Source organism: Cibotium barometz, chromosome 21, assembly GCF_041138505.1.
Source record: "Cibotium barometz isolate CiBa-2024 chromosome 21, ASM4113850v1, whole genome shotgun sequence".
Classification (NCBI taxonomy): domain Eukaryota; kingdom Viridiplantae; phylum Streptophyta; class Polypodiopsida; order Cyatheales; family Cibotiaceae; genus Cibotium; species Cibotium barometz.
The window spans coordinates 44,669,841-44,681,876 of NC_141066.1; the positions used below are offsets into that span (position 1 = coordinate 44,669,841).

At 44.8% G+C, this 12,036-nt stretch overlaps 1 protein-coding gene and 1 pseudogene across 2 annotated transcripts; both read right to left on the reverse strand.

Annotated features, from left to right (window-relative positions):
- Positions 1 to 931: 931 nt before the first annotated feature.
- Positions 932 to 1,821, reverse strand: LOC147627210 (uncharacterized; annotated as a pseudogene).
- A 1,186-nt stretch (positions 1,822 to 3,007) lies between these two features.
- Positions 3,008 to 11,093, reverse strand: LOC147627211 (acyl carrier protein 2, mitochondrial-like). 2 transcript variants are annotated; one of them, XM_086815872.1, is made up of 3 exons: positions 10,792 to 11,093; positions 3,366 to 3,538; positions 3,008 to 3,290 (listed from the first exon to the last, which is right to left on the reverse strand). In XM_086815872.1, exons 1-3 carry the CDS (start codon positions 10,984 to 10,986, stop codon positions 3,251 to 3,253), a joined length of 408 nt encoding a protein of 135 aa, XP_086671998.1. In that variant the 5' UTR covers positions 10,987 to 11,093; the 3' UTR covers positions 3,008 to 3,250. The 2 variants fall into 2 exon arrangements, with proteins under 2 accessions (XP_086671998.1, XP_086672000.1); XM_086815874.1 differs by having other exon boundaries at positions 3,008 to 3,538; positions 10,792 to 11,090.
- Positions 11,094 to 12,036: the final 943 nt, after the last annotated feature.

Below are 12,036 nucleotides of genomic sequence, written 5' to 3' on the forward strand. Positions count from 1 at the left end.
ATGTCAGTCCATCTTATCTCGCAGCATGGTGGACTCATGAAAGCCACTCGTTGCCTTGCTACATCTACTTTGGCACTCTTTTAGTAAGATCTCAAGCACGCGGGTGATCGAGTATAAAAGCAGACTAACGTTCATTTTGGCTCTTCGCTTACAATGGACACGGATGGGAACCTTCGAAACGTACCTACACTGTGTGGAGCTCGAGGTGACTCAGAAGCGTGGAACAGCAGGCGTGGAACAACAGGCGTGGAAGCGTGGAACAGCAGTGATGGAAGCGTGGAACAGCAGGCGACTGGAACTGATTGGACCCGGACGCGCTGGAGGAGTGGGTATCAAATGCAAGCGTGAACATCACGCTTGCAGGAGGACGGGGTATTTTGAAATAGCCCCACCTCTTTTGCCCACGTGGAGGGAAGTGGGGTTCTCCTTAATCCTGTATTGATAGGAGAGAGAGAGAGAGAGAGAGAGCACGCACACACGCGCACAAATTGATTGTTATATTTTTATCAATTAACTTTTTTTAAAAAACCTTGCTTTCTTTAGAGTGGGCCTACTTCCTACCGCGCTTTTTGCCTGCCGAGTGGCCAACTCTAGATGCTTGCTTTTCTACAAGCATCTTAGGCTACCCAAGGTAATGAAAGGAGCTTCCTTATAATACTGAGAAGGTGTAACACCGTAGCAAGGAATAAACGTCTGAGAGGTCAACCAGGTTGCAACACTACTTTCAAAAGACCATATCAAAGCTTCACATAGGAGAAGAGTCAATCATACTCTTCAAACTAGCCTAATCCATGTTCACTTTAGATGGATCTATAATGATAATCATCTTGGTGAATTGTTGCACCATGGGTTCAAGTGCACCTGGTGCACACGCCTAGTGTTTGATTTGTGATTTACATGCTTGACGTGCATGAGAGAGAGAGAGAAATAGATACTTAATAAGTGTCCTCAAAGGCCACATATGGCCTATGGGACCAAAAAGCATGTACAAAGGGTGTCTGTCTCCTCTTGAGAAGAGGGAATGGTTGATACAAATAAAGTGTGACCCATGGGGTCTCTTATGGAAGATACATCAAGCTTGATTGGAGCAACCTTAATAGGGGCTATAAAAATAAAAGAAAAGCTAAGGGGTATGTGGGGCGGCTGGGGGCCTAGGAGAGCATAACTCTTGTATGATGGCCTTGCCACCACATAAACCACCCATTTACCTTCGCTCTCACCTTCTTGAGTTCTTCTCCTTTGTGTTTGAGTTGCATTGGTGTAAGTTCCTCAGCGATCCAAAACTTGGTGTCCTTGAGGCGTGATTGTTGAAGTAGCCAAAGTCGACCCTCTTTATCATTGAAATGGAGGACAGCATGCCTACTCAACATGTGCTCACCAGTTGTCTTTCTTGTTGCTCAAAGCGTCGATCGTTTTGGGGTCGATGCATACAAGCTTGATGGTCTCGTTGAGGAAAGCAATGGACTCGTAGAAGCGGTCATTGCCCATGTCCCATGCTTGGGGCAACCCCCCAATGCGAACCTTGAGAGCATTCTTCTCTTGGAGGCGTTGCTCGCAGAGCTGCACTGTCATGCAAGTCTCTACCTTGGTGGCAATGTTCTTTGACCTTGGTTTCCACTTCCTTGTCAACCCGTGCCTCGAGCATGCTAATGCACGCTTTGAGGGCTTGGTTCTCTCTTCTAGGACCTTGTCGAGTACGGCTTGGAGTTGCCTGACTCGATCATGCTTGCTTGGGGCCAAGCAAGGACCATTGCAAAACTTGGCCAGCGAGGTCTTTCGGGAAGATGTGCTTGCCGATACCACCGTCGCCAGCTTCTTACATCAACGTTTTCTTACTCTTGCTCGCCATGTTTCAAGGCGGGAAGCCCCAAGCAGAGCTCTTCATGCATTGCACATGTAAAGGCAACCATTCGGGGTTGCATGCCATGTCAGTGGTACTCGTAACTCTAGATAAGTTACATAGAAGACATTGTGCATACGAAAACTCCCCAGAAACGTACACATTTATAAGATCTACAAATCAAGGACTCAAGCAAGCTAAAGCCACAACGTACATCGAATTGTGTAGGAGCCAAACAACGATTTTCAAATCCATGGTGTGATATCCAGAAAAGCACAAGGAACAGAACACATTAATATGGTGAATAGTATCCAATAGTAATGACTCATGTCCCAGAAGAATAATGTCTCTCTCCATAGAATACCTTATCTTGGAAAATTACAAATGATGTTCAAGAAAAACAACAGAGCAAAACAGGCAGATGACGAAACGTGGCTCTGCACTGCAGCACCATAACTATGATGATGTAGCTGGTAATTTGCAAAAGATGTCATGGATTGTAGAGAATTGGGTGACAGTTCTTCACTTGCATACATCAGAGCAACCTCTACAATTTACCCCTACAACACTGGTCTTAAAAAGATCAACCCTGATTTATGAACCCACTCACATTTATGTAACACTTTTTGTAAACGTAGACACTACCAAACAACAATACAAATTCATCACCCTTTCACATGCATGACCACCCAACTCAATCGAACATTAAAAAGTGCTAAAAATAACATAAGGACTAATTCAGACATTGCTAGCAGCATTCACATCTGTTGTGCCCTGCAAAATTGTGACAACAGCTGGGGTCTATTTAACTAAATATGCATAATGTTGTTTTTAAAACTCAATGAGGGAGCTCAAATTTCGTTCATAGTATCTGAATTATACTCTGAACTCAAGTTAGTTGCCAATAAAATACTAGGCCGTAAAGAAAGCCTTACCAATCGGCTTAAGACTGATAATGCTCCCAAAGCATGGTTCCTAGATACAAGTTATCCTAGACTCTTTTCTGCATATACTGCTTGTATCATGCCTCAGAAAACATCAGGCGAAAAAATGTAAATTTGATGTTACTCAAAAGAAGTGACAAGTTCTATGGGACTAACTATCAGTCCTCCCTAACTCACCTTCATTTACATCACTTTTAAACAACACAATCATTGCCAAGCCATCAGTGAAAATGGGTTGTTGTGTCATTGTTAATAGTCTGCCCTTGCATACTTGGTATGACATGAAACCAAAATGCTCACTCTATGAAACTTCAAGAAAATGAGGATATATTTGGATGATAGAAAACAAAATCAATCCAAAAACTCAAATGCATGCTTCACAGTTAACATTTTCTAGGGTCTTTTTGACAACCAATATTCCTGATCAGGAATGTATCCTTGTTAAAGAACTCGAACTGCCCCAAGCTCACCTCTTCAATCTTGTTACATCATGAAAATTTGACCTTCTGCATGCAAAGAACAATTGGAATTGCTATTGAGCCAGCCATATGATTGTGACACCGATTAAAGAGAGAGCCTACTTTGCTTTAGGATTGGCAGCTATGTACTCAATTGCAGCTGAACATGAGTCAATCTTGTCTGCTTCACTGTCCGGAATTTCTAGGGAGAATTCCTCCTCAAAAGCCATCACCAGCTCCACAGTGTCCAGACTGTCTAGACCAAGATCTTGTTGAAAATTTGCAGCACCTGACACCTGCGAAGAGATCAAAATCACATCTCTACATGGCCATGCTAACCACGAAACAACCAGAGGAAACATGCATGTCCATATACAAAGATAGAAACTTACCCTCTTTACATGATACCTCTCTCATTTAGCCCTATATCAGAACAACATTTAGAATCCAGCAGAAATCTTAACTTACTAAGCACAACTAATTCCTTGTCAGAGCATTAACATAGCATATATGCACAGTTCAAAAACTAGAACAGAAAGTCACAAACAGCTGGATTATGCACTCACTAATTATCACCCACTTTGATGCTCATTTGCGAATCAGGCTTTGTCCACTTAAACTGCACAATCTCTCAGTTCATCTGAATGGGTCCTAGCTGGAACAGGAGAAATGAGTTTGAATGGCAGTAAAAGGCAAACTAACTGGTCTAATTCCATGAGTTTCTGCTGAGACCCTCAAAGCTTGCAAACTCGCTGGTCTAATTCCACAAGTTTCTACTGAGACCCTCAAAGTTTTACTGCATAATTTGAACTTGCATAACCCCATTCATCAAAAGAACAGCATTTAAGGTAGAAGAATTGCGAGAGTGCAATAGCGACTGCCAACAACATTAGTGGATCAAACCTTCGGATGTGCCAGTTCAACTCGAAAGTGGGACTGGAGTGGCAAGCTCAGGTTGTAAAAACACTTCAGTGCAGTATCACATAGTGAGAGGTAGAATTTGCCGACCAGAAAGAAGCAATGGATAGAAATTATACATTGAATAGAAAACCTCAAATTCGGCATATTCAAACATGCAATAGAAGTGAGATAGAACTTGGATCTATTATAACGCTCGTACTTACTTTTGCTAACGCTTGCTACCTTTACTTGAGTTCTCTTGAATGAAAAGAGACAAAGAGAGAAGCGTAGACAGATGACACTAACATGGTCCCAATCAACCTTGTCAAGGACCCTTTACCTGAGCCCTTCTTGGAAGCTTGCTCTAGGAAGGAAAGCCTGTGTTAATAACATACATCAGCTGTGAGAAGGAAAATGTAGCAAATCTACACTTTGGAGACAAAAGCGCTGATAACACATAGTGAGAGGTAGACTTTGCCAACCAGAAAGAAGCAATGAATAGAAACTACACATTTAATAGAAAATCTCAAATTTGGCATATTTGACATGCAAGGGAGCTTAAATCTATTATAACACTCATACTTAATTTGCTAACCCTTGCTTACTTTACTCGAGTTACTTGAGTTACCTTAAATGAAAAGAGACGGAGAAGCGTAGAGAGAGATGACACAGACATGATCACAATCAACCATCTCAAGAACCCTTCACCTAAGCTAGTTTGTTACATGCATTTTCCTGACACTCGGCTCTAGTTTCTAGGTTTCCACTCTCGGTTTTAATTCTTTGTTCCAATTTTCTCAAAATTTACCATGATGATGATATTCCATGGATACTTGTAATCATCTTTTGTCTCATAGGCCCATTGGCCCTTTTGCAAGATGTGAATAAAAATTTCTTTCTTTTTTTCCTCTCTCTCTCTCTCTCTCTCTCTCTCTCTCTCTCTCTCACACACCACTCTTGCTTCCGGGTGTGTGCACTCTCACATGGTAATAGGTATCATTGATAAAGTTGCACAATGAGGAAGCATAACATAGGAGAGAGGGAGAGTAAAGGAGAGAGAGAGACATCAAACAATGAACATCATGTTATGTAGCAAGAGGCTTTTACAATGGCAATACCAACCAATAGATGTTGTAGAACTAGTGCCTTTGAATGACTGAATTGTTGGATAACAAGTGAGAGGAGAGGAGGCCTTTATATAAGGTGGTGAAGCTAGCCGACTGCCCCTAGTGGAGCTGGTCGACTCCAACAAATAACCCCCACGACTAGGAAATCCTCACAACTAGCATAAATACATGAGATAAATGTCCAACCTAATTAATACAAGACCAAGACCCCACTCAACACATGAGATGCACAGATTTTAACACCCCCTCTATGGCTCATAGTGTGCAAAAAAGTCAGAAGAAGAAAATTGAGGATGAAGATGCAACCATGGACAGCCCAGTACTAGCGAAATATTGAAAACACCGCAGAAGATGCACTTGCTAACCTGGCCGTTCAAAACAAAATGCCACCCTGAACAGCAAAGAAATCTGCTTGGCTCCAAATTCCCACACCAGTGTGCAGTGGACTCCAAGTATAGAATGATGAGCTGCCGGACACACTATGCCCATAAGATCCTCCAACACTGGACGATGAACACATCACGTCCCAAAAAACCTCAAACCATGAACTTAAAACGCATCGAGTCCATAATCTCTGCTACACCAAGCAATAGACTTGGAACACATCCAATCCATAGCTCCAAAAAAATGAACTTGTCTCGCAACATATTTTTAATGCTTGCAACTCTGACTCTCAGACTCCATGCACCAAAAAATGGAGCTGCTACCAATCCGCTCTCCCACCCACAAGCCTCTGGCTGGAAGCACATGGGGGAGAACTATCTGTATGTCACGTGCACACCATTCAGGTGTACAGTGACATGGCATCATTTTAGCATCATAAGCATCATCAGGATTTATCAGGCATTTAATCAGGATATTCATCCAGGCATATATCAGTATGAGCATCATATGGGGGTGTTTTCTCACCAACATCAGCACATGAGTCATTAAGAGCATTTAGGGCATTTATTACTTCAGGTCAGGACCTGTTATGAGCAGCCGACAGGTTATTTACAGTAGCCGACAGCAACATCTGGAGCATTTATGAGTCGTGGAAGAAATATATAGGCAGCCGACAGCATGTATACACCAGCGTTTCAGCCGACCAGCATTTATACTATTTTATGGCATTATATGGCAGTCGTGAGCATATTCAGAGCTGGCCGACTGCAGCAAGCTGGCGACCAGCAGCCCTCACCCATATATAAACAGGCGCCTCTCCATTCAGCACTTCAAGTCCATTTTTCAGCACTCAGCCAAGTGTCCCTCAGCGTTTCTACTCCAGGAAGGCTGAGAACAGCAACGCATCCAGTTCAGTCCATCAACGCATCCAGTTCAGCCAAACGCATCTGTCTCCTCAGCGTTTCCTTCCCAGGTAACAGGAGAGCATCTGCGTTTTCAGCATCTCATCAGCATTGCTTCAGTCCCAAAGCCATCCCTTCAGCGTTTCCTTCCTAGGAAACAAGGGAAAGACAGTGGGACAGCAGTTCATTCAGCATAACAGTATATTCAGCATATAGGCAGCATATTCAGCATCATAGATCTATTCAGATCTCATTGTAACCGCATTCATCATCTAATATAGCTGCATTGCATTGACACATATTTGTCTATCTCTTAAACATCATTAAGTGCAGTTTAGTTAGACTAAGGTTGTGATTACTACGGTCAATTCCCTCACATGTCACATTGGTATCAGAGCGTTACAGGGTAACCAGCCTTAGAGCATGTTCATTCCATCAGTCATTCAGTCAGACATCATGTAAGGGGAGTTACCGTCGATCCGGAAGGACCGGGAGACTCAGACACAGATGTGGGATCGTGTCAACGCCAGGGTCCGTTCGTTTATTTTTCTCAACTGCACACCACAGGTAATCAATCATGTAAAGCACATGACGCTGGCCAGAGGTATATGGCAGCATTTGGCCTCACTTTACAACAGGGTATCGCCCATGAAGAGGATTTCCTTGGAAGTACAGATGCGGGTTATGAGCCCTGCAAAGTCGTCGACGATGCGGGAGCATATTAACAAGCTGCAGGCTCTTCAGCAGGAAGTTCTTCAGACTGGGAAGGAGATATCATCATAGGACATGGCCATCACGTTGCTGTCACATTTGCCCTCTTTGTACTCAGCATTTTACTCCTCTTTGATTACCAGTGGCAGGCTCAGCACCATCACGTGGGAGAAGCTTGTGCCCATGGTCCTGGACCAAGAGGAACAATTCACGAACCCTCCTCAGGGTGGCGGTTCGGAGGCCTTTACTGGCCAACGGTCGAAAGGCCGTAACTCGGGCAAAGGAGGTTTGCAAGACTGGCGTACGGGTGGAGTTTGATGAGCATTTTGTTGCTCTCCGGGACAAAGCAACAGGCCAAGTGGTTTGGGAAGGTGGAGTGGAGAATGGAGTTTACAGGCTTTCAGCACTCTCTCTCCCAGGTCCTCCGGTTTGTGATGAGTGGCAGTCTAGTAATGGCCACTTAAGTGTGGATACGCTGCAAGTGCGGGCTTTCCGAGACAAGGTGGTGGATAGCTTGCCAGTAGATGGCAGCAGTTGGCAGGAACTTTGTTGGTAGTTCTTGTGTTCGTCAGTCAGAGGAAGCTGAACAGGTCACTTATGCTCTGATGTCTCGTCGTGTTCGGGACATAGAACCTCCAGTAGATGAGGATGTTCTTTCCACGGGGACCTTTCGGAAAGCCAGGCAGGTGGCAGGTGCTTACTTGCAGAAGGAGGTGGTTTCTCTAGGCTTTGTGGTTCCGGATTCAGAGGGGGTGGTTGACAGGTTTCATCAGGTTTCCAGGACTTGCTTGTGCACCGTAACAGGTGTTGATCCTTGTGAGCAGTGTGATGTCTCTATGATTCAGAAGCTGTATGGTTCATTGATCTGGTTGAGGGACACCAAATTGGACGAGAGCTTCCTGATGAGGCGGTTGAGCTCATGGTTGCGGATGTCTCTTTGGGAGGCAGGATTGCGTTTCCTGTGGTTTCTGCGGCATGCGAAGGATCATGGACTCTTGTACACAGGAGGGGGATTGTTGGATGGAGTCCGACTCCACGGTCGGAGTGACTCGGTTTGGGGAGGAGATCCGGACACGAGGGGATCTACTTATGGCCCAGGAGCAGTTTTACGGAGCAGCAGGAGGTTACATTGCAGGTTTGGGTTTCCACCGGAGGAACCCATGGTCATCCAGAGGCACTTTGTTCGTGAACCGATCGTTGCTGATGACATCTTGCTGGAGTTCTGTTCGACGGAGGGCAGTACCGTGGACCTCTTCACGAAGTCGCTCTCTCAGGATTTACTCAGGCGGCACCCCAGCTCCCAGTGGTTGGTTACACAGCCAGGAGCTGAGAGGGGGTGTTAGAAGTCATCTCCTGTCTAGATTTATACACCAGGGCCTTTGTTGTGGGTGTGCCCGCCCTTATCAGGTGTTTTATCATTCTTCCTCACTCCCCGCATTTTTCTCCTATTTTTCCCATTTTTTCTGTGGCTTGGGAGGCAGTCTAGTAGTGGCAGGTGGACCCAGAGCCTGGCCGACTGCATCAGTGACATGGCCGACTGCACTGTATGAGTCGTAGGACTCCTCTGCTAGCCGACCTATTGTGATGCTGGCCGACTGTATTTATCAGTCATGGAGGATTTCTGTGTCCAGTCGGCTGCCCTACAGCAGGCCGACTGCTGATGTGGGGGCATATATATAGGCCCCCAGCCCCATACCACTATTTGTATCATATTCGGGATCTTCTTGTGTATATCAGAGCAGAGTTACACGCCTACATCTCTCTCTCTCTTGTGCTGTTTTTCTGCCTGCGTTTTTTGCTCGTGTTCCCAGATCTGGTCATCATCTCCGCTGCGTATTCTGACAATATATAGGCAGCCAACAGCATGTATACACCAGCGTTTCAGGCGACCAGCATTTAGACTATTTTATGGCATTATATGGCAGTCGTGAGCATATTCAGAGCTGGCTGACTGCAGCAAGCTGGCCAACCAGCAGCCCTCACCCATATATAAACAGGCGCCTCTCCATTCAACACTTCAAGTCCATTTTTCAGCACTCAGCCAAGTGTCCCTCGGCGTTTCTACTCCAGGAAGGCTGAGAACAGCAACGCATCCAGTTCAGTCCATCAACGCATCCAGTTCAGCCAAACGCATCTGTCTCCTCAGCGTTTCCTTCCCAGGTAACAGGAGAGCATCTGCGTTTTCAGCATCTCATCAGCATTGCTTCAGTCCCAAAGCCATCCCTTCAGCGTTTCCTTCCTAGGAAACAAGGGAAAGACAGTGGGACAGCAGTTCATTCAGCATAACAGTATATTTAGCATATAGGCAGCATATTCAGCATCATACATCTATTCAGATCTCATTGTAACCGCATTCATCATCTAATATAGCTGCATTGCATTGACACATATTTGTCTATCTCTTAAACATCATTAACTGCAGTTTAGTTAGACTAAGGTTGTGATTACTACGGTCAATTCCCTCACATGTCACACTGTATAACTATAGAAGTGATCATCCACGTCCTTCCTGGCTTTTGCAGCCTTGGGGACACTAGAAGTATCAGGCACACCATCTTGTATGTGATCATTGTCCATCTTTGAAAACTTGGTCCTGGCCTGGGCTGCACCTTAGGTCTTGCAATCCTTGGCCAAATGAACCTGCTTTACACAAGAGTAGCAGTGACGCCGTCCTGTCTATTGCACTATAGCAAGTGCCTAATCCTATCTACTAGGAGGGAACCTTACCTACTCTTGAGAAACAAGGATAGATATTGTCGGAATGCACAGCGGAAAATGAGACAACTGCCGTGAGAAAGAAAACGCAAAGTGTAGAGAGATAGAAGCTATATAAACTCTGCTATATACACAAGATCCGGTACCATACTGATACAACCAAGTATGGGGGACATGGGGCAATATATATGGCCAAGGGATGCTGGTTGGCCAGTAGAGCACAGGCCGACAACCCATGAAAAAACCCACGACTGGGAAACAGTCCAGTCGGCCAGCCACAAACAAGAGCCCCTCCTGGTCAGCCAGCAACACTAGAGCCGACAGCAGAACAAAACATCCCCACGGGTCCTACAAACAAGAAAAATGGAGAGAACTATCAACGCAGGCACACCCACAACAGTGGCCCTCACTCCCTACTAAGTAATATAGTACACACAGGAGATCATTGCTAACACCCCCTCTCAGCTCCTGGATGTGGAACCAACCCCAGTGAGCTGGAGTACTGACGGAGCATTGCCTAAGGTAGACACTTCGTGAAGAGGTCCCCTACATTGTCCTCCATCGATCGATAGATAAGTAAGATGTCACTTCTCACGAACAAAGTGATATTGTCTCTCTATCCGAGCAGGCACACCCACAACAATGGTAGGCCTCGTGTGTGGATCATTCATGGTTCATTTGCTGTAAGCAGGTCTAGGTCCATCACTTACCATTGCCTCTGCCTGTGTTGTAATCTGGGAAGTGTGTGACTGTTCGTTGTTTAAACCACATTAGTGAGGACTCATGTAAGAGAGATGAAATATGGCGTACCTTGGAGGGGTCAACTTTCTGGAACTTTTTGAGAACGTTGATGACACGATCTGTGACCTCCTTCTTGTCGAGAAAGGAAGCCTTAGACTCTGCTGCAAAAGGGCGGAAGAGACGATCCAGACGCCCAGGACCTTGCCCTAGTTGCTGCACAGGCACCCTCACATGTTGCAGAAGCCTCGCTCGAACAGCCTGCATTTTTGGACCCTCAGTAGGGGAAGAGTCCCCTTCCTCTCCGAACTACTTACTCTTTTTATAGGCTTCAGTAAAACCTTTCTTCCCGTTATGGCGCTCCTTGTTTGCCAAGGCCTTAGTAGCGTTATGGCCACTTATGCCTTGCAAGCCCTTAGCTCTCTTAAACCTTTCTTTCAATGTGTAACTGCCCAGTTATGGCCAGTTACACACGGGTCTCCTTGCAAAGACGTCACTCATTGTCACATGCCCATCGTAAATCAACACTTTGAGTGTCTTATCAGCCATCAAATCTTTCAAATGCACAAGGAAAGGATCTTCAAATGAGTCCTAGCGTAGTATCTGCCATCGTATCTCCCACATGCACAAGAAGCGGATCTTCAAATGTTTGTATTCTGGATATTGCAAACACTAAGTACTCTGGAGGATGTGAAACATGAATGCTTTTGGCCTCGATCTAGTGTAAGGTTCTTGGCTAACCTTGCAAGTGTATGACCACATCCCTAAGTCATTTCCTTTGGGATTATTTGTAGCCATAATTTTACATTAGTTCGAAGGAGTGGTAATCCCTTGTGGTCGGTGTGTGTGCGCACATGCGTGCCCACATGTGTCGCGAGTTAAAATTTTCCCCTAATTTTAAAATATTTACACGTCATGCCAATGTTATGTGTTGAAGTCAATGACTATAGTGATGTGTGCTTGAGGCCTTTAGAATTGTGTCATATGTGTTACAACAATTCCAAAAGGTGGATAACGATACATATGAATAGTTTTTGTATGAAGTGATGTGTTCTTTTATGCTAACAATCTCATGTGTAGGTGAGGAGGATTTGCAAGATTAAATGATTGTGTCCGCCTTGAAGAAATTGGGCAATAAATGCTTAAGCTTCGAAGTCATAAGGATCGCATAGGATCATCAAAGCTTTCTACATAGGAAACCCTTCTCTGCCAAATGAAATTTCTAGTAGTGAAGGTATTCCCAAATATGTAAATAAAATTTATGTCCAAGTGATAAATACTTGAATTCATGGGAGAAGGCCACATGAAAAAAGGGGA

Excerpts from the sequence above, each read along its gene's own strand:
- LOC147627211 (XM_086815872.1), bottom strand. The coding sequence starts at position 10,986 with ATGCAGGCTGTTCGAGCGAGGCTTCTGCAACATGTGAGGGTGCCTGTG. Across the intron at positions 3,539-10,791 it reads AGAAAGTTGACCCCTCCAAG|GTGTCAGGTGCTGCAAATTT; the intron begins GTACGCCATATT and ends ATCTCTTCGCAG. Across the intron at positions 3,291-3,365 it reads GCTGCCAATCCTAAAGCAAA|AAGGTCAAATTTTCATGATG; the intron begins GTAGGCTCTCTC and ends CTTTGCATGCAG.